The 23,376-nt window shown below is 46.8% G+C and overlaps 1 protein-coding gene across 1 annotated transcript in view; it reads left to right on the top strand.

Moving 5' to 3' along the window:
* The window catches only part of KNTC1 (kinetochore associated 1), a 552,295-nt gene that overhangs the window by 501,529 nt on the left and 27,390 nt on the right, over positions 1–23,376 (top strand). Inside the window, exons 58-61 of the mRNA XM_040347334.1 lie at positions 11,019–11,073; positions 11,158–11,221; positions 11,367–11,496; positions 12,721–12,810. Coding sequence (XP_040203268.1) covers positions 11,019–11,073; positions 11,158–11,221; positions 11,367–11,496; positions 12,721–12,810 — 339 coding nt within the window. The remainder of the gene's footprint in view (positions 1–11,018; positions 11,074–11,157; positions 11,222–11,366; positions 11,497–12,720; positions 12,811–23,376) is intronic.

Genomic DNA, 23,376 nt, shown 5'->3' with positions numbered 1-23,376 from the left:
CCGCCTCTAGCAGGTCTGAAGGCCCAGGGTATAGCAGTAATGGCATACCGAAGCAGGACTTAGGGGAGTCCAGCCTGGTTAAGTATCTGGAACTCCTGGGTTAGGATCCCAGTCTAGAAGGACATTCTTTCATTGACAAGAATAGCCCAAAAAGGTAGAGTTTTTGGCCTCAGACAGGATCATCGCTATAAAAAAGCTGGTCTATGTGTTCACGGCAAGGAACCGTTCCTTACATTTTACCTTTTGCTCAAGGTGCTAGGGAATATGCCGGCTTCATTCAAGACAGTTCCCTATGCTAAGTTTTATGCAAGGCTGATATAAACATTATTCTGTCGGCCTGGAACGAGTGGATCCTAACCTTGCATTATCCAAGGAGTCTGGTCCCAGGGATATACTGGAATTTCAGTAAATGGTTCTTAACTAAATGTTTGGCAGAAGGGAAGATCCTTCATACCCGTTCACTGGAAGAGACCACGGCCCAGGGGAGGTGGTCAAGCTCCAAGTGAGCCTTATCCGTCAGCTTTCTAGAGCTACTGATGGAGCATTTTACTTAAGGTCCTGAATCTTTAGGTTACAGGTTTGTTCTGTCAGAATACAATCTGACAATGCCTCTCTAGTGGTTTACTTGGTTTACCAGGGAGGAGCTTGGCCCTTGCCTATTTTGACAATTGTCATTTCATGAATGCAAGAAGTATGTCCGGGAGATTGACCTCTACACCCCGACTTTTTTGCTGACCAAATGTCACAGAAACAGTACCCTGTGCATAAAGGGTATTGACGTCCAGGTTCAACAAGGGATTGAACAGCTGTGTGTTGAGAACAAGGGATCCACCCCCATATGGGACAGATGTTAAGTGATCCTGGGGGACCAGTTGTCACTGGTTTATGTGTCTCTCCCCCCAGTCCTGTGACTTTCATGGCTTCCATGCTACATCAGAGGAGAACGGAAGCTGGCCTAATTGCTCCGGCATAGCCCATACGACCTTACTGTGCAGGGACAGCAGAGTTGGTAGTAGAGGACCCAGGGTCCCTTACAGCTTGTCCAGGCCTGCTTTGCAGGGTTACATCCTGTCTTGCATACGTGGGTATTAATGGTCTGGCTGTTATAGCCCGCATTCTTGAGGATCGGGTGTTCAGAATCAGCGGCCATTACCTTGATTCATACAGGACAGCTGGCCTCCAGGACCAGATATCCTAGGATCTGGAAGGCCCATGTTCCTGGTGTGAAACCAAGGGGTGGCATCCTTGGTAGTATGTCATAGGTAAAATTCTTGCCTTCCTACATTGGAAAGGACATGGAGCTAGCCTTAAGTTCCATCAAGGATCCGATCTCGGCCTTGTCAATATTTTCAAGGGTCGCTTGTGTCGCACTCTTGACCCGGGCCGTTATACAAGGGGTGACGTGTATAAGTTTGCCAGTTAGGTCACCCTTGGGCTCGGAAGATTGGATCTAGTTTTGGCAGCTTACAGGGTCGGCACCTTGGGCTGATGCACCATAATTCCCTTCATCCTTCTAAAGAGGGAATTGGTGTTCTTGGTTGCGGTTGCATCCGCAAGAAAGTATTGGCAACTTTCTTTGTATAGAGCCATACTTAATTATTTTCACAAGAAGGGTGATGTTAAATACTCACCCAAACCTTATTTACTAGAAGGATCTAGTGTTCATTTTAATCCAAGATATTCCTGCCTTCCTTTTTTCAAGACCTTGGTCCGCGGAAGGAAAGGGTATTGCTTTTCTCTTAGTAGAGATGAGAGCAGTTAAAAATCTATCTGAAGGTTTTCAGATATAGAAACCTAACGTTTTGTTTTGCTGCCAGAAGACCCTAGATGTGGGCGGGCAGTGTTCAGATCAGGCGGTATCCGGGCACGCATGCACAGCCACGCACTTCCGGTCTCGCTGGTTGATGGACAGCTAGCGGTGGAACGCACGCTAGCAGACCAGAACGTGGCCATCTCTATCTTGTTTTAATATTCCTACAAAACCCACAGCCTCTGTCCCGGGACACGGGCACCAGCAACATGTACACCATCTGCTGCAATCGCTAACACCGGAACCTAAAGAGAGCCTGCTGATTCATACCAACACTAAGCCTTATTGACCATATTTTAATTAATCTGGTCAACATCATGTGGTAAGGAGCCATCCATTATTACTCTGGTGACCCATAGGTGAAGGTGGATCACTCCTTTATCGCACTTTGTCTGAAGATTTACAAGCACTTTGCATTTGCACTTTATTCCTGCAATCCTGCATCGCACTATTTGTAATTGCACTTGGACTTGATCCAATATTGGATCTTTGCACTGATTGCTCTTTTGCTGGACTTTTTTATTTTATTTGTAATATATATTATTTGGCACCTTTTCACTTACATATTTACTGTTTGCATCTGTATATATATTCACATAGATTTGGGTATATGGTTATACTGTGTATCAATTTGAATGTATTGTGATATATTAACCATTATTTAATTTTAGCACCCCTCACTATAACCGCACAGTGTTCAGATCAGCTATTAAAATGGCTACACGCTCTCTCGTTAAGTCTTGAGCTCTCTTACTCTATCTGAAGCAGCTGCTCGGATACTGAAGACTGATGTTGTTACCCTACCAGGAGGCCCCAGCAAAGGGCAGGCAGCGTCTAATTCAACTATTGTCAAATATAGATTCATCAGGTGGTTATTCAGGCTTTTGTTTAAAAAGAGGGCTTCCCCCTGTTTCTTTTGGGATGCACCCTACCAGGATAGTAAGCACTTCATGCGGGGTGCATTACCAAGCCTTTATGACTCAGATTTGGTAGGCCGCAACTTGGTCGTTTGTGTTTACGTTCACTAATCCCTATCTGATGAGCGCAAGACGGCAGGAGGATGCAGCATTTTTTTGGCACAATATGCTGCAGGCAGCATTAGAGGTCCTCATGTCTGATGGCGGTCTGCGTTGTTGGTGTCTCCCTCCCCTCAGTAAGCATTGCTTTTGGACATCCCACATAGTAATGATTAAGACTCTGTGTCCCGTGATGTACGATAAAGAAAATAGGATTTTTATAGCAGCTTACCTGTAAAATCCTTTTCTTGGAGTACATCACGGGACACAGAGTTCCCGCCCCTCTTGTCTGGGGATATTGGGACACTTATTGCTTTGCTACACAAATTGAGGTACTCCCGTATGGGAGGGGTTATATAGGGTGGGGGACTTCCTGTTCTGATTGATTACACCAGTGTCCAGCACCTGAAGGTGGAATATAACCCACTTAGTAATGACGATGGGGCAGATCCTCAAAGAAATTACACCGGCGTATCTCTTGATACGCCGTGTAATTTCAAATTTTGCGTATCTTTGTTTTGTTATCCACAAAACAAGATACGACGGCATCTGTGTTAGATCCGACACGGATACGCCGTCGGATCTTAAATGCAATTTCCCGGGGCCGCTAGGTGGCGTTTCCGCGTCGAGTATGCAAATTAGCTATTTCCGACGAACGTACGCGGGGCCGTCACATTTTTTACGTCGTTTCCGTTCGGCTTTTTCCGGCGTATAGTTAAAGCTGCTATCTGGTGGCGTACTCAATGTTAAGTATGGCCGTCGTGGGGGCGTGGCCTGGACGGGCATGTGAACAGTCGCACTTCACGAAGCTCCCGCTACTGATCCTATAACGATCCTTTGTCCGGCGAATACCGACGTAGGCGACCGGTCCACTCGAGGCAGCACACTCTACAGACCTTAGCGGTGGGTGACTGGACGGTCGGTGAGGGTCCGGATGACCCGTAAACCCGAGAAGGGAGCCGCAGCCGTTTCGGCCATGGACATCCAAGATGGAGCCGGGGTCCCTCAGCAGCAGAGGGCAGCGCGCGGACCTGACAAACACACGGAGGCTGGCGGTAAGACATCCAAAGCGGCTAAACACCAGGGGAAAGAACCCCCCAAGGACATGCTCTATTACACTCAAAGGCTGCAAGGCTCTACTAGCTCCCCGGCTCCTACGCAGCTGACATGGGCACAGAGAGTGCAGGGTCAAAATGGCGATTCTGCCATGGACGACACGCCGCCGCTCGGGAGCTCCTCAGACACAATGCAGGACATATTTGGGGAGTTACAGGAGGATGCCCCGCAACCCACACTTAGCGAAATCCTCCGGGCGGTGCAGAAGTGCACGACCTCGGTCACTGCCTCGGTGGATGGCCTGAAGGTACAGTTTGGGGAGCTCACTGAAACGGTGTCCCTCATGCGCCATGACCTCCAGAAGATCAGGGAGAGGACCACGGCTGTGGAGGGTCGCATTAGTGAGATTGAGGATGCACTCCCACCCCTTACCCAGGGACACCAGGTCCGCACTGCAGCAGTCCGCACAGGCCACCGCGAAAACGGACGACATTGAGAACCGCCTGAGAAGGTACAACGTCCGCATAGTGGGCCTCCCTGAGAAGGTGGAAGGTAGGGACCCCACTACATTCATTGAGACCTGGCTCCAAGACACGTTTGGCAAGGAGGCATTTTCCACGCTGTTTGCAGTAGAGCGGGCGCACTGCACGCCTCCCAGACCCCTTCCCCCTGGCAGCCCCCCCAGATCCATGCTTGCCAGACTCCTGAATTATCTGGACAGGGAAACAATCCTGAGGCTGGCCAGGGAAAGGGGAACGGTACACTACAACGGAGCCAGAGTATCGTTTTACCCGGACTTCTCAGCAGAGGTGCAACGCAAGAGAGCCAAGTTTATGGAAGTTAAGAAGCGCCTACAGAGGATCCAAGTCAACTACGCAATGCTGTTTCTAGCTAAGCTACGGGTCACGGTGAGGGGCCAAGCTACATTCTTTGAGTCGGCCGCGGAGGCCGCACAGTGGCTGGATCACAATGAACAGGACCTGAGGAGACGCCGGGAGGAGGACAGAGGTGATTGAGGCCCTGACTGTGCTCCTATATGGCCACTATGTTCGCCGCAGGCTAGTTCAGTTGTTACCTGCAAGCCGGAACTTTACCTGATTTTGCTTTGTTAGCGTTATTTAAGAGCTTCGGAAGCTGAAGTACACCCCCACTGGACTCTATGCTACAGGGGGGGGGGGCCGGCACCTATGTGCTATCTGATACCAAGGATGACCCCCGGCTGGGGGAGTATACCTCTGTTGTTTGGTGCCCAGTTGGCACACGAGGAATGCTGAATCCACACAGTGGAGGAGACCCACCTCTGCCCCGGACGGGGCCGAGGGGTGGACACGTATGTTTAATTATTTTTTGTTGACTATTTTTGATGCACTGCTCACAGAACTACACCACTTGATGTATGGTTGCTTACTGGACCTGAACCGGTCCCTGCTCGGGCCCCGCCAACTGGTGATGACCCTGAGGCCTCGTGCTTCGGACGGTAATTATTGTCTGATTCAGCCATGGCCACCACCCCGATAGTGACTTGGAATGTGCGCGGTGTGCATGACCCGCTGAAACGAACTATGATACGTTCTAGTTTGAAAAAATGTCTCCCTGCCATTGTGGGGTTACAAGAAACGCACCTTACTAAAGACACAGTTGGTTGTCTGGGATTTTCCTGGGTGGGCAAGGCATACCACTCCACCCACACCTCATATTCGAGGGGGGTGAGTGTGCTGATACACGGATCCTTGGCCTACCAGGAAATAGATGCGGTTGACATGCTTGGTAGATATGTTTTTCTATATTGCAAATTATTTACAGTAACCATGATTCTCGCTTTTGTGTATATTCCCCCCCCCCTTTCTCGAGGGAGGGGTTGCAGCTCCTATTGTCATATTTGGGTGATAAGCCGGATGTCCCTGTAATGATCATGGGGGACTTTAATGCATGTATGGACCCGAGGGAGGATAGACACCCACCAGCCAGGATACCCCAGGGGAGTAGAGGGATAGCTCTGAGCAGATTGTTGGGGGAGGTGGGGTGGCTGGATGTCTGGAGAGCTAGATTCCCTATGACCAAACAGTTCTCATGCTTCTCTAAAACGCATGGCTCGCTGTCCCGTATAGATATGTGTGTTGGGTCCCCTCAGGTTCTCCATATGGTTCCCAGGGTGGAATACTTCCCGAGGGGGGTCTCTGACCACTCTCCGCTGGTGGCTCACCTGGTCACACGCCCGGTGTCCTCTCTGCCCAAGGCACCTTGGAAATTAAACGCCTTCTGGTTGAAACTGTTAACTTCCCATGACCATGTCGCACGCCGGATAGAACAATACTTCTTAGATAATTGGGCGGGGGCGGAGAGGGCCCTGGGCTGGGATGCCTTCAAGGCATGTTTGCGGGGGACATTTATTGAGGAAATTGCGTCCATAAAACACAACTCGTCGGCTCTCTTAGAGCGGGTGGAGGATCAGGTGAGACAGTTAGAACTGACGTATGTTGTTGACCCCTCGGAGGCCGTGAGGGAGGCATGGATGTCGGCCCAGGATTCCCTGGACCGGCTGAGATCCTCCACCGCGGAGAAAAAGCGGTTCTTTACCCAGCAGGCCTATTATGAGGAGGGGGAGAAGACGGGCCGTTTGTTGGCCAGAATTGCTCGGTAGCAGCAGACGTCCCCTGCCATAGGAGCGATCCGAGATGTGCAGGGACGGCTGGTGAACGAACCAGAGCTGATTTTGACAGAGCTGGCTGCTTTTTACTCAGAACTGTACAAATCACGGGACGATTTCACGGATGGGGAGCTGCAGCACTATATGGATGCGATAGCTCTCCCGACCCTGAATGATAAGGCAAGGATAGAGCTGGAGAAACCGCTGACTCTGGAGGAGCTGGGAGAGGCAGTAGCCTCTTTCCCCACATGTAAACCCCCGGGATATGACGGTTTGCCAATGGAGGTGTATACTCAATACGGGGGGGCGGTGCTGCCCAAGTTGCTTGAGGTGTTTAACGCCTCGCTTGACTCGGGGGCCCTGCCTCCCTCCATGACGAGGGCAAACATTATTTTATTACTGAAGGCGGGCAAGGATCCATTGGATCCCTGGTCGTATAGACCCATTTCTCTCTTGCAAAGTGACGTCAAAATACTTGCGAAAGTTCTGGCCATGCGCGTGAACAAAATCATCCCGTCCATTATACATTCTGACCAGGCAGGATTCATGCCACGTAAATCCACGGCGACGAACCTCCGACGACTATACTTGAATATGCAGACCCCCTCGGTCTCCGTTGGCAGTAGGGCACTGTTGTCGCTTGATGCCAATAAGGCCTTCGACCGTGTCGGCTGGCGGTACCTTTGGGCGGTACTGGCTAAATTCAGCTTCGGCCCTTGGTTCCTGGAGTGGGTTCGGCTCCTGTATGCCACACCAAAGGCGGCCATACGCATGGCGGATAGGATGTCTCAGGCTTTTGCTCTGGGCAGGGGGACCAGACAGGGATGTCCCCTGTCCCCCCTGCTTTTTGCCTTGGCTATCGAGCCCCATGCGGTCCTGGTGAGGGGCTGCGAGGCGATCCGGGGGTTTAGATATGGTGACATGCATGAGAAAATCATGCTATACGCCGATGACATGCTTCTCTTCTTGGAGGACGCGGAGGGATCCCTGCAGCAGGTCATGGCCATTATTACAGATTTTGGCCGTTTTTCGGGTCTCACGATTAATTGGACCAAGTCGGCCCTGATGTTTCTAGACGAGGCGCCCGCGTCGGGGGGTGGTTCTGCGTGCCCCATGCCCGTAGTGTCATCTTTTAAGTATCTGGGGGTCTGGATATCCCCCACAATAACGGATTACTGTAAATTAAATGTGTACCCCCTACTGTCTAAATTCAGAGATAAAATCCAAATTTGGAATAGACTAAGAATGTCCTTGACAGGTAAAACTAACCTTATCAAAATTATACTGATGCCTCAATTGCTGTATCTCCTGCATAACACACCCATGGTAGTTACCCTGAAAATATTCAGAGTGGTTAACTCTCTTTTCAGGCAACTGTTGTGGCATACCAAAACTCCCAGGATTAAACTAGAACAGCTGCAGCGCCCGAAGGAGGGGGAGGGCTAGCTCTACCCAATCCCTGGATATATTACCTGGCAGCTCAACTCCAACACTCGATAGGAACCGATGGAGCGCAACCCGAGGCCCCGGCGGCTAAACTTATGCTGCGGTGATCGGGGGCAGCCACGATATCAGAGGGGCTGGAGGCCTGCAAATTCCAAAAACCTAATAAGCGTATGCCCACATATGCTCTTGTTCAGAAGGTGTGGAACAAGGCTAAGCAGCTCCAAGATGTAGCCGGGTTCACTGAGTTTAGTCCTATTTGGGGGAATGACTCCTATGAGGAGCTGGCTAAAATTGAGCAGGGTCACAGGTGGAGCTCCTTTGGGGTCACGCATCTTAAACATGTCTTTAGAGGGGGGGCCTTACTTCCCTTCAATGAATTGCAAACCAGATTTAACCTGCCACACACTATGCAGTTCTACTACCTACAGCTGCAGCACGCAGTGAGAGCTCAGGGGGCAGTGGTTGAGTGGGTCCAGTCCCCCACACCGGTCTTCCGCGCGGTGTTTCACGCGCAGGATACCAAGGGCATGATCTCGCAATGCTACAACATGCTCCTGTCATCATTCCTGGAGGGGCACCCTATGAGGGTGGCAGAACAGTGGGAGACAGACTTGGGGCCTATTGAGGGGGAACTGTGGGAGGAAGCCCTACAGGCAGTGAATGCCTGCTCGCTAAATGTGTCGCAAAGGGTATCTCAGCTCTACATTTTACTCAAGGTGCACTACACTCCGGTCAGACTCTTCAGAATGGGCCGTGCCCCGGACCCGCTGTGTGGACGGTGCAGGGCGGCCCAGGGTGATCTGATCCATCTGCTCTGGCGTTGTCCCAAACTGCACAGGTACTGGTCAGAGGTCCTGGCGACCCTAAACTCTGTGTTCCAGACCAGTGTCTCACTGGACCCACTTTGCTGCCTAGGGCGTTTTGGAGGGGGTGATAGCGGAGGAAGTCACTAGAGTGGCGTTTGCCAGGGCTTTGTTTCAGGCGAGAAAACTCATTCTCATACACTGGAAGTCGAGGGAGCCCCCATCGGTCAAGATCTGGGTACAGCATATGGGCAGGACACTATTGATGGAAAAATACATTTATCAGCACAGGGGTAACGCAGGAAAATTCTTCAAACTATGGGACCCATGGACACAACACCGGGGCTGAGCCCCTTGGAGCTAGTTCAAGCAAGGTTACTTGGGGGGATGTAGGGACAGGGAACAACTCGCAGGGTCCCCAGCCTGGTTACTTGGGAGGTTGAATGGAGGGAGAGGGGATGGGAGTGTGGGCGGGGTCAGGAGCCCAGGGATTGGTGTCCAGTTGGTTATGATGTTGTATTGATCGTATACTATGATTTCATGAAGTGCATTTGATGGTTGACGTGCATTATCCACGACATGTTTGTTTGCATACTGAGTGTAAAATGTCATGCATCTATTGTTTGTTTGTTGTGTGAGCAATAAAAACCTTTTTGATTCAAAAAAAAGTATGGCCGTCGTTCCCGCGTATAATTTTGAAAATTTTACGTTGTTTGCCTAAGTCGTCCATGAATGGGGCTGGACGCCATTTACGTTCACTTCGAAAACAATGACGTCCTTGCGGCGTCATTTGGAGCAATGCACCATGGGAGTTTTGAAGGACGGGGCATGCGCAGGGATTTGTGTGTTTACACACACAAATTTCCATGCTTGGGCTCGTGCACACGATCGCACATGGCCAGCGGCAATCGCACGCCCTCTGGTGGCTCTCCTGTGCAAAGCCGTATATGTACGGGATTTCGCCCAGTAGAGCCATTCTGCTGCAATATATCTGCATGAGCTGGTCAGGAACCGGTTAAGCCAACTGTTGGCTTTCTTTTGAAAGTACTGTAATACGGGAAGCTGTGAAACTGTCTTCACTTCAAAAACAAAATGTCACTTGCAGGTCCCTAAATGGAAGAAACTTGTTTCATTTGTGGAAAGTTTAGGCATTAAAGAGAACATGTTATCCAAAAAACATCACAGGAGTTTAACCCTAAACTGATGACCTGTAGGAGCTTTTAAAGCATTGGCTATGGAAAATATAGGGTAATGTAATTTGGGGGTTTTAACTAATCTTCAGGCCTAAAATTACTTTTTAAACATAAGCAAAACATTTTAAAATGACTCTGGGGCCGAGTACTCACGAGCAGACATGTCCGATGAAACCGGTCCGCGGACTGTTTTCATCGGACATGACTGCCCGGGGACTTCTGTTCGATGGCCGTACACACCATCGAACAGAGGTCCGCGCGTAAACAATATGCGGGGCGTGTCCGCGGTGTCGCCGCGACAATGACGCGGTGTTGCCGCGACAATGACGCGGCGACGTGGGCGGCCTGCCTTTAAAAGGCTTCCACGCATGCGTCGAAGTCATTCGACGCATGCGAGGGATGGCGGGCGGCAGGACATGTACGGTAGGTCTGTACAGACGACCGTACATGTCCGGGCGGACAGGTTTCCAGCGGACTGTTTTAAAGCAAGTCCAGGAAACAGTTGTCCGCTGGAAACCTGTCCGATCCGCCCGAAAATGGTCCGCTCGGGCCTACACACGGCCATACATGTCTGCTGAAACTGGTCCGCGGACCAGTTTCAGCAGACATGTTTGGTCGTGAGTACGGGGCCTGGGACTGAAGTGGTTAGGAAAAAATAAAAGGACGTCTATAAAATCCTACAGTCAATATCCTGTCAGTATAATCCAGTTGGACAAGCTTATGAGTGATGCTAACTACAAGCACCTATATACACTGACAGATGCACAGATTACACTGCAACAGTTTACAGCATTATCTGACACAGTTCTGCTAAAAATTACCCATATACAGTACATAAACCTTCAGCTTAAAATATGAGAATTGTATAGTTCAAATATTTTATATCCTATAACTTGCTTCAATCTGAGGATTTGTTATGTTGTGGAGAGTTTATTATGTGTTTACACAGATCAGTTTTCAGTACTCCCAAAAGTACATATCCCTTGATCATTGGCATATTAGTAGGTGCATATAATAGGTGGTTCTATTTTTTTTTTTCTTTTACAGGTACCAAACTTCAGTAGAGCGTGGCGCAGTGTTATTCTGGCACCATTTGCTTGTGGTTTGTAAATCAAATAATATTTTGATATTCTCAATTGGTTTTATGTTTTGCTAGTACAGAATTTATATATTTTTTCTTTTTTAGCCTCTTGCCCGCCAAGCCCTTCACAGCTTGCTGAGTGCTACCAGTCTTTCCTAGTGCTCTTAAAGTGAGTTTAAAGATCCATATATAGAGAATGTTCTTTGTGCTGCAGATTATTAATTCTATACAAAGGAGAAATACAAATTCAGCACAGAGATATTTGTTTCATATACATTTTTTTTTTTCTTAATGATTGCTTTCTGTTTGTTCAGGTGCCCTGTACTAGCTGATCTGGACCTTTTAGGAATTGCTAGGCAGTATGCACACATTGATTTACCAGCATTTACTTTAGGCTGTCTCTTGTTAATTCCACATGCTGATAAAAGAGAGCAACAGATTCAGGTAAGAATACATTTAATGCAAATTTTAAAGTGGAACTTTAGTCAGAAATTGAAAGCAGTTGTAAACCGCCAGCCTTTTATCTTTTTTTTTTTTTTTTTTTGGAACCTGCAAGGTAATGTCATAATGTGCTAGTATGCTGCTTTTTACAGTAAATATCTCCTAAACAGGAAAACAGCTTAGGAGGTATTTACACTACCTATAGGTAAGCATTATTATAGGCTTAACTATAAGTAAAAAGTTAACTTCGACTTTAAGTCCTGCTAGATCATGTCAGATTGGCACCTTTTGCTGGTATAGCTATGTAAACAATAAAAATAAGTGCCTATACTGTTTAAAATTCAGTAATACACTGTTTCCCCCTGCTCTGCACATGCTCAGTTGCTCTCTATTTTTAGGCACTGCCAGTTTTGTAGAGGCCCATCTGCTGACAGCCCTAAAGCAGAATTAACTCCTCCTATGTTTTAGGCTGCATTCACACATGAGCGTTTTCAATCGCAGGCAGAATTGCTGTGATTCTGCCCGGAATTTCCAAACGTGCTCAGGTGTGAATGACAAATTGCATAACGCACATTTCAAATGCCATTAATTTGAATGGCCCCTAAAAACGTGGTGCGGTTCTGCCACGATTGTTGCATAAGTTGCCCTGCAATCACAACAGATCGCATTCCAGTGAAGCATGGTGACCAAAAAAAGCTCCTGAACTTTTTTGGGCCGACAAGCTTCACGCGATGTAGTTTGCCACGATTGCAGCGTGTTTTATCACAGCAGAGTCATACCATGATTTTAGGTGCCATTCAAATGAATGGCATCTGCAATGTGCGACTTGTCATTCACACCTGGGTGTTTGCAAATCGTGGGCAGAATCGCGGCTATTCTGCCCACGATTTGTCTTGTTACATAGGTACACCACTGCTCTGTCTCCACAGACCTGCTGATTGACTTTTGCTGTGTCCAATCACAGCGGGAGCGGCACTACGGCAGCACGCATGCCCCCCTACACTAAGTGCAAAAAATCACATACTGGTACGTGATTTTGCACAGCCGGGCTTCCCTCCCACACTATATATGCAGTTGGCGGTTAAGGACTTGGTAACTAGTAAGTAGTAAATTACAAAGTGCAGACTTTAGATCCATCACAATGTATTCTGAAAATGCTATATTTGATATTTAGCTAGTGCGAAGTATACTGTATTTGCATTCATGTTTTTATTAATTTTTTGCCAGGGTTTTCTTAATGCTTGCAATCCAGAAACGGTTTTGCTTCAAGTAGTAGACTGCATGAACACTGGGGAAGTGGCAGGCATTGCATCACAGGTGGGTCATATAAGATGTTGGCTTTTTTTTAATTTTATACATTTTCTTTTGCTTTATCAATAAAACATTATACCGGCAATCTGAATTAAGTATGGTAAACAAGTAAGGTCTCATTTACATGGGCATACTAAAGTATACACCCATGCAATGGTCATGCTTCATTCATGTCAGTTGGCACACAGCGGCTGCTGGATAGAGCTGCCGCTCCCAGTTTTGGCAGCCATGCGAGTGTTGGTGCACAGCCCCCACACACGCCCATATGAACAAGGCCTAAACCACACTGTGTGGATAAAATCTATATTTCCCTATTGTGCATCACAGGGCATGTTTCTATCGATTACAATAGGTTATGCAGCCACCTTCAGGTGATTGGACATTTGGCAAAAAAGACCGTAACCCCCCCCCCCCCCTCCTAGTTGGGCACAACCTCCGTTTTTTGCTAGTGTATTAGGTGCTAGTCCTATATGGGCAGTCTCTGCATAATTACATTTTTCCCAAGCTAGTATTGTTCAAATGTGTAAGAAAAGAAATGGCTGCACATCCAGAAATTTCCGATTGCCTTTTATTGTTCAAAGTGATGGCACCAAAGACACCAACACAAGGTCACGTAGACGCGTCTCACACAAACATCTTGTGCCTAATCATTACTAATGATTAGGCACAAGATGTTTGTGTGAAACGCGTCTACGTGACCCCGTGTTGGTGTCTTTGGTGTTATCACTTTGAACAATAAGAGGCAATTGGAATTCCTGGATGTGCAGCCATTTCTTTTCTTACAGGTTTCCCGCGGAGGCGTGCCAGGGCCGTCACTACGAGATATTCCATCTCAGGTTATCATCATACACCTGGAGCAACGGCTCCTTTTCTTAGTATTGTTCAAACATTCCCTTTTCAGAACATGAGGCTGGTTCTGTCCCGTTCTGTTGCTTACAGCCCTAGGGCCAAGAAGAGTAGTACCCAGACCCTGCAATGGACTTGTGGGGATATCCAGTAATCTTGCCTAAAAATAAGTAGAGGGGAAAGAACTGTTCAGCCTCAAGTTATCCTCCAGGATGGTCACATGAAAGAGAGGCTCCACCTAATGCAGGAAACACAAGCACACACAAGTTAAAAAAAAAGCCACCCTAGGCTACCCCTTCCGTTCTTGTGTTTCCTGCGTCCGGCAAAAATCAGCAGGCGTCCCTGAATACCTTCTTCACTCCCCCTGTGTTTAAGCTGGCGAGGCAGTTAATCATGGGTATCTTGGGAGGGAAGGAGGACACAAGGAGTAAAGGATCCCCTGCTAACTCCGAATGACCCAGAACCCCCCTGAACACCCCTACGAACAGGTATGTGGATAAAAGAGGGGGGTCCTGCCCTCCCCCACCCTTACATTATATTAAGCATATAATGGGGGAAGAGCCCAGAGGAACAGTTACTGTGCGGTGACCAGGAGACCCTGTTCCAGGCTGCATTTCCCCCAGATTGCTCTTGCCATTGGGCAGACTCGGGCAGGAGTTTGTCTTCTTTCCCTCCGCAGCACGCCAACACACCCCTTTTCTGTCTCTCGGTGTGTCCATTCGGTCATCATGGTGGCAGAAATTATGTCGGCAAGATGGCGAAGCCACAGGAAGTGGTCAGGCGGCCATATTTAGAAAGAGAAAACACGGCCGCAAATAGCGGTGGTCATTCCGGAGGGCCTGGCAGAGGCAGTCTGGGCCTTTGATGTAATTTTAAAGCACCCACTAGGTACAATGGCATGCTCTTTCCCCTCCAAGTGGTCCATATGGCAGAGGATTAAGGCCTCGTACCAGAGGCTGTGGAGCAAGGCCCCAGCTATCAAACAGTAAGCAGGGGGGATCAATACCCCATAGCAGAATTGGACAGGCAGTGGGGGGGGAGTTTGGCCACAGGGGCAGACGCGGTACCCCAGGGCTGCCTCTCTTTCTTTTTCTGCTGTTGTCTCCTCTGCAGCCCAAAACCCAGGTGTCAATGGATAGGGCTGACTCCTGGGTTTTGGGCTGCAGAGGATAAATTGCTTTGCCACAGATGCATTAAGAAAATCTTTAATGAGGAGACAATGCCTCTGGCGAAGGACCTCCTCGATTTAAAAAAAAAAAGAGATGACGTCTATGCTTAAATCATCACTGCGAATGGCCATTGACGAGATGAAAGGGGAGGAATGACAATCCACCTCATCTCAGAACCCCAAGATCACACGGCAGAAAGAAAAACTGAAGAACCCACCCCCCCTAACCACATTTCGATTTTTCAGAGAAAGAAGGATTGCTCCGATTGATGTGTCGGGCACGACCGAGGCGCAGAAAATTTCCAAAAATCTTTTTCAGGCAGAAGAAACGTAGAAGCTCTTAAAAGCAATTTATATAAGGGTGGAAGAAATTCAAGAAACTCAGGCCGCTGACTAGGGTACGGGAGAGGCTGTATAGAGGGCTTCAGGAAATTAAACAAAGATTGTTTCTGATCCATCAGTCTATTAACCACTTGCCGACCGGCTCCTGTACATTTACGTCGGCAGAATGGCACGTCTGCGCAAAGTAATGTATATATACGTTACTTTGAATTTCGTACCGTGTGGGCGCGGAAGCTCCTTGACGTGCCTGCGATCGGGTCACAGAGCTACAGAACGGGGAGAGGCCAGTGTAAACAAGGCATCTCCCCGTTCTGCCTAGTGACAGGACACTGATCATTTGCTCCCTCTCATCTGGAGCAGTGATCAGTGTCGTGTCAAAGTAAGCCCCGCCCCTACAGTTAGAATCACTCCCTAGGACACACTTAACCCCTTCCTAGCCTTGTAGTGGTTAAGCCCTTCCCTGCCAGTCACATTTATACAGTAATCCGTGTGTTTTTATAGCACTGATCGTTGTATAAATGTGAATGGTACCAAAATAGCCTCAAAAGTGTCCGATGTGTCCGTCATAATGTCGCAGTCGCAATAAAAATCGCTGATCGCTGCCATTACTAGTAAAAAAAAATATTAATAGAAATGCCATAAAACTACCCCCTTATTTTGTAGACGCTATAACTTTTGTGCAAACCAATCAATATACGCTTATTGCGTTTTTTTTGCTTTTTTTTTTTTACCAAAAATATGTAGAAGAATATGTATCAGCCTAAACGGACAAAAAAATGTTTTTATATACCGTATTTATCGGTGTATAACACACACAGGCATATAACACGCACCCTAACTTTAAGAGGGAAGTTTTGGCAAAAAAAACTTTCCACAGCCCCCTGCCTATAACACGCAGGCACAGTTTACCCTCAATTTTCAGGGTAAAAAATTGAGTGTTATACGCCAATAAATATAGTATATAGTTTTTTGGGGATATTTATTCTAGCAAAAAGTAAATAATATATATATTTTTTTTTTCAAAATTGTCGCTCTGTTTTTGTTTGCAGCGCAAAAAATAAAAAACGCAGAGGTGATCGAATACCACCAAAAGAAAGCTCTATTTGTGGGGAACAAATAACGTGAATTTTGTTTGGGAGCCTGAGCAATTGTCAGTTAAAGTGACGCAGTGCCAAATCGCAAAAAGTGACCCAGTCATTTGGCAGCCATATCCTCCGGGGCTGAAGTGGTTAACAAACTGTTTTCCCCAAAAGCCCTGAAGACAAGGTTTCCATTTAATGATCAGCAAAGTGTTATCACCAAATGCTTAAAACTGGACGCATCCTTGACCAAAGTGTCAAAAAAATCTGACCATTCATTTGAAGACATGGGTCAGCTAAAGGACCTGATGGAAAAAATGGATGTCACACTGCACGGAGCATATGAAACAGCGGCAGCGGGGTTTCAGCCCAAAGTAGCTAATACGTGCATGGCCAGAAACGTGACATTTTGGCTGAAACAACTCTAGGGACACCTGGACAAGGTCCCGGGGATAGAGAAAGCATTGGACTCCCTTCTACTAATAGAAAATGGGGTAGCATACATGGTCGACGCTTCAGCGGAAGCATACATGGCCGACGCTTCAGCGGAAGCGGTAAGAAATTCTGCACCCTCCTCAAGCCTAGTCAATGTGGCCAGAAGGGCCCTGTGGTTAAAGACCCGGGAGGGAGACTACGCATCTAAAATAAATTCTGCATTATACCTTTTGATGGCAGTTTACTATTTGGTTCTGAACTTGAGAAAGTTTTAGAGAGGTAAAACCAAGGGATTTTCCTTCAAAAAATCAAAACAAAGGGCAAAAAGCCCAGACAAAAAACAAAACCACAGCCTCTGCAAAGATGGGTCTTCAATAAGAATAAAGGGAAAACAAAGTCTTGTTTCCCAGCTCAGCATCTTCTAATAAACCTCAATGACGCCAGCAGCATGGTGTGAGGGAGACTAATACAATTTCTTCCTCATTGGCAAGCATTCTGCACAAACCATTTCATCCTGCAAATAGGGCAGGTATACAAAATAGAGTTTACATCGAATCCCCTGACAAAGTTCCAAACCACAAAGGTTCCAGCCTTCTCACAGCAAAGCATACCCTTGAAGGGAGCAATCAGGAATTTTCTGAAGGAAAAAGTGATAACCGAGATATACCCGGGTCATCGCACATTGGGATTCTACTCCCATGTGTTTCTGAGGACAAAATCCTCTGGCAGACACTGCCTAATTCTTAACCTGAAAAATCTAAACAAGTCAATCCTACAGGAAGTTCAAAATGGAGACAATCTTCTCGATATTGAAGAGTGGTGTTTCCCCTGTATGAATATAAGAGGTCAGCTAACCCATATCCCTATATGGTATAGAAAAAAATCAGAGTGTGAATCCTCTAATTGGGACTTTAAATTGGGTGGCTGATAAACTTCATAGACAATAGTGTTCAAAAAATATTATTTTAATGTTGTTCCAAAGAGATAAAAATGGGATAAAAATACCACTGTATGACAATTAGGAGAACTTGTTGCATGAGCAAAAACACAGAACACAATGCACAAATGATAGTTGTGGGTAAGTTGCAAAAATACATTGACCAATTCTATCGACATGAATCTGACAATAGGAACCCAACGTTTTAAGGTTATAAAGGGTAAACCTCTTCAGGGGTAGGTAGTTGTGTTGGAGCAACACTTATATCTGAATAGAAACAAAAGGAGAAAACATAGATTATAAAAGCATACCGTGTATCAATTCATTGTCCCATGCCTAGAGACATATTCTGCATATATTATGTGTATTAAAAATATATATATTACGCCAACTGCCTTTTGTTTGTGCATCTTCTCCTGTGCTTTTACATAGGGAAGACCATACAATTCTGGCAGCGTGCCTATCGCCATATTCTCTCCGTGAAGGCTTGCAACCCCAGCCTTCCATTGGGGAGGCATGTGACCGACTTTCATGGTGGAAGGTTCCCCAAAACATCCTTCCTCATTTTGGACCGTACACACACAGGGATGAGAGGAGGTTGATTTAAACAAACTTTTATTACAATCTGAACAGAGGTGGATATGTAGACTCCATGCCACCAAACCTCCAGGATTGAATGGGGTCATATAATTTAGGCCCTTCCTGGAGGGTTTTTCATCTGAGGTTTCCGAATGGGAGAGACCATTATCCCTGTCAACAACAAGCCACATATGATGAGCGTCCATCACAGAGAGGTGAGTGAAGATATAGCCATCTATTGGTATCTCTTTTGGATTTGTAAGGACATCACAAGCCTTCATCCCCCCTTCTTTCTCTGCATATTTCTTTACCCAGAATTGCAACAGACACGGATTATCCGTGTTGAGGAGATTCAGCTTTTTGCTTTCTTGCAATCACCTCCCCACTGACGTTGGTACTTATACCATCTTCTTTCTGTGCCTTTTTTTTTTGGACAGTAAGATATACTTGGGTAGGTGTTTTCCCCTAACTGATATAAAATTTTGCTCACGGTGTTGCCCACTGCGGGGGCCTTGCCTGATCACCTCTTTCCACTTCCCTTGTTTAATCGATACCACAGATGCTTATAAACATGCACAAAATAAGTTTATGGTCAGTACTCCATATAATATATATTTAAATATACATAATATATGCAGAATATGTCTCTAGGCACGGGACAATGAATTGATACTTGGTATGCTTTTATAATCTATGTTTTGATCTGTGATGGGGGGACTCTGTGATATGAGGGCATCTGTGATGCGGAAGGAGTCTGTGATTGGGGGGATCTGTGGTGGAGCTTTATGATTGGTGGATCTGTGATGGGGGGGCTTTGTAATGGGAGAGATCTTTGATGGGGAGCTTTGTGATTGGGGGGAGTCTTTCATGGAGAGGAGTCTGTGATGGGGGGATCTGTGATGGGGAGGGGGGGAGTCTGTGATGAAGGGATTATGTGAAAAACTTATTAGTATATGTTGATTAACTGTTTTTTGTGCACTACAAAAAAAAATATGTGCAGTGTTCAAAGGTATTTGTTTATATTTTCTTTCAAACTACAGTCCGGCCCCCCAACAGTCTGAGGGACCGTGAACTGGCTCCCTGTTTAAAAAGTTTGAGGACCCCTGCTTTATAACCTTAAAACGTTGGGTTCCTATTGTCAGATTCATGCCGATAGAATTGGTTAATGTATTGTTGCAACTTATCCACTTATCCACAACTGTCAGTTGTGCATTGTGTTCTGTGTTTTTGCTCATGCAACAAGTTCTCCTAATTGTCATATAGTGGTATTTTTATCCCTTTGGAACAACATTAAAATAATATTTTTAATAAGGTTTATCAGCCACCCAATTTAAAGTCCCATTTAGAGGATTCGCACTCTGTGATTTTTTTCAATCTTATCGGTAAGTTCACTACTCCCAGAAGCAACTTTCCTAGTAACCCTCGACCTAAAAGAAAACCAACCTTTTATGTCTCGATTCACCCAGGCCATCAAACATTTTTGAGATTCGCCATTAAGGAAGGGAAGTAAACTCGAAAATTTCAGTATCAAGCTCTCTCGTTGGACATTTCATAAGCCCCGCTGATATTAAACAAAATTATGGCAGATTGAGGAGGGTACAGATTGTACCATATCTGAAGGACTTCTTGCTATACGGTCAAACACAAAAGGAAGTTCTCACAAGCCTACAAACAACCAAGCATTTGCTCACCAAGCTGGGATGGCAAATCAATCTAGAGAAGTCAAAGAGAATTCCCTCGCCGAGAGTTCCTGGGCTACATAATAGACATGACAACACAGAAGATCATACTACCAGAGGACAAGGTAGCCAAACTAGTCAACGCGGTGGAACAATTGATAGCCTCAAGTTAAGGGACAAGAAGAGGCATAATGTCCCTGTTGGGGCTCATGTCGGCCTCAATTTTGGCGGTCAATGGGGCCAGATACACATGAGAGCTTTCTAGTGCCAGCTCTTAAACAATTGGGATGGAAATGTGAAATCTTTGGAGGAAGTGATTCCCTTTCCCAGAATCATGAGGAGGTCATTGGCATGGTGGATAAAGAGGGGCTACCTGGCGAAGGGCAAAATGTGGCTCCCCCTTGATTCAAATTAGAGTTACCACAGACGCAAGTTCATCTGAATGGGGGGCTCATATAGGGCAACAGGTCAGACAAGGAACTTGGGAACCAGAGATGTCAGAAGTCTCCTCCAACCTAAAAGAACTGACGGCGGTGCTAAAAGCGCTACTGGCCTTCCAGGAGTCAGTAGTGGGAAAGCATATCCAGATTTTGTTGGACAATGCCACTACGTGGCATATATCAACCACCAAGGGGGCACAAGGTTGAGACTCCTTTTGAGGAAAGCACACAACCTTCTCTCATAGGCAGAAGCTCAGTTGCTATCAGTTGCTATTTTTAACAGCGTGCGAATCAAGGGAACATACAATACCCTAGCGCATCTCCTGAGCCGAACATAGCTGGACGCAGCAGAATGAGAACTGAACCACAAGATTTTTTCAATGCTTGGGGCCTTCTTGAGGTCTATCTTTTCACCCCGGCAAAAAAAAAAAAAAAAGTGACTGAGTACTTTTCTCTGAAAAGAGAGTTAGATTCCCTGGGGTTCCCATGGAAGTTCAGTCTAGGGTACGCTTTTCCTTCGGTACAGTGTCTTCCGAGGACGATCAGGAAAATTCATATGGAGAAAGTATTGGCACCCTTTTGGCTAAAGAGATTGTGGTTTAGGACAAAAAGATGGCAAAAGTAGAAGACCCTTGGATCTTACCGAAACAAGACAACCTTCTACTGCAGTCGGGGGATTGCCACCCACATCTTCAAACTTGGAAATTGACAGTGTAGATCTTGAACTACGCCTTTTACTGAACAAGGGGCTCTCTCCTAAAGTAGTGAAGACACTCCTAAAAAGCAGAAAATCAATAACCAGGAAGATATACAGGAATGTCTGGGAGTGGTACGCAGAAAATATGCTACCCAAAAACAGGGACGTGGGCACGGTGCTGGATTTTCTTCTCGAAGGGTCAGAAGCCGGCTCAGCAGTAAGCACGCTCAAAGTGCTAACCCAACACCCCTTTGAGCTACTCTCGGACATTTCATTGAAATGCCTGACATTCAAAGTAGTCTCGTTAGTTGCTATCACATCAGCTATTCGGGTAAGCGAACTTCAGACTCGTTTTTCACAATCTTTCAGATAAACGAGTCCTCAGGACAGACCCGTTGTTCCACCCCAAAGTTGCTTCAGCATTCCACCGGACACAAGAGGTCATATTACTATCCTTCTGCCAGGACCCATCTAACCAAGGGGAGGAATTGTTTGCAACTTTGAACGTTAGGAGGTGTGTTTTCCACTATCTGGATGCCACTAAACCAGGGCTCAAAATTTCAAGTCCTGAGCTACTAGCCAGGCCTCAAGAGTTACTCGCCACCAGTTGCCCCACCTAATTCATACACTGCCCTGCGCATAATTTCACCCGTAAACACGCCCTCGTTGATTATCTCATGGAATGACAATGTTTTATGCAGAATCAAGTTACAAAATTAAATATTACCAACAACAACTTTAACAAAATGGGACAGGGCACTGGGGGCAGACCAGAGGGACAGGGCACTAGAACTGGGTCTCTTGCCCATTCTCTTGCTGTCTCCTCTGCAACTCCCATCCATCCTCTCTCTCCCATTCATCTCATCATCAGGAGCCTGTGTGTGCGGCTCCACGCTTGCATGTCCCCACTTCCCCCTTTTATTCAGGCTGGCAGAGAGGAGCTGCAGCACAGCGGGAGGGAGTACAATCCAGCGCTGAGATCCACACAACTGCACAGCCATTGACACCATAGCACAGCGCACACTGACAGCGCACAGCACACATTGAGACCAGTCTGTTCACAGTGCTCAGGCTAAACTGTTGGACACTTACATAGAGCACAAGGAGAAGAAAACTGCACAAACTAGAAGGCTGCCGCTCTCATGTCAGGGCAACTTTCAGTGAGCGCTTCACCGGAGTGGTAATTTTTGCAATCCTCCACCTCACTCATTACTTTCTGCTCTCCAGCTACATTGGTCGGGGCCGGGGGAGGGGGGCAGGCTCAGAGAGGTCATACTGTTAGGTCCCATGGCTTAATGAGAATTTCTAAGGAGAGCACCTGTGTACTGCTCTGCCTGTGCGCGGCTCAACAGACTACTTTTCCCGAGCATGCACCTTTCCTCTTCGGCCGCCAATCTCATCGGGACTCTAAGTGTAGGCACAGATTGGAGGGAGATTGGTCATGCAGCCTTGTCATCACTCGCCCCCAGCTTAACTCCACTCGCCAAATGCTAGTAGGCGAGTGGAAATTTTGAGGGCTGCACTAAACCATTTAGGAAAGCCCCAAACCTTTTTGTTATTTGGGGGCATTTATAAAGGAAGGCCAGCATCCAAAAATTTCATAGGTAGATGGATCAGGTCAGCGCTAAAAGTAGCTTACACCACTCAAAACAAAACCAAGGCAAGGCAAAGCTCACTCCACACGCTCGATTGCTACTTCCTGGACAGAAAAAACTGGGGACGCCATCGAGCAAATCTGCCAAACAGCCATCTGGTCCAGTGATTCCACCTTTGTGAAACACTACAGGATCGATTTGGTCTCCGCCCAAGATCTGACCTTTGGTCGAAAGGTTCTGTAGGCGGTAGTCCCACCATAGGTATGAATCTTTGTGGTCTCATGTGACGTCCTGGAGGATGACTTGGGAAAGCTAGAGTTATTACCTGATGACTCTTTTTCCAGGAATCCTCCAGGACGGTGGACCCCCCACCCTTACTAATTGAAGACATTAAGTTAAATATATCAACATTAGTATTTGGCAGCAAGGCAATCTTTATACAACTGAAAGGTTAGCCTAGGGCGGCCTTTTTAAACTTGTGTGTGCTTGTGTTTTCCTGCAGGAGGTGGAGCCCATCTCTAATGTGAAAATCCTGGAGGATTCCTGGGAAAGGAGTTATCGGGTAATAACTCCAGCTTTTCGGAGTAGGAATTTACTCCTAGAGACCCAAGGCCCAAATGTGTGTCAGACTTGTAGGTTTCCTGGCAAAATTGGTTAAGACCAACCTGAAATTGCCACTCCTAAAATCGTGTACCCGAAAGGTTACCGGTTTGGGGTTGTGGCCGTTGCCTCAGCACCCCCAATCCTTCCTTGTTAGTCCTACCTAAAGGGTCTG

Source organism: Rana temporaria, chromosome 1 (assembly GCF_905171775.1).
Source record: "Rana temporaria chromosome 1, aRanTem1.1, whole genome shotgun sequence".
Taxonomy (NCBI): domain Eukaryota; kingdom Metazoa; phylum Chordata; class Amphibia; order Anura; family Ranidae; genus Rana; species Rana temporaria.
This window is presented reverse-complemented; position numbering and strand designations above follow the sequence as displayed.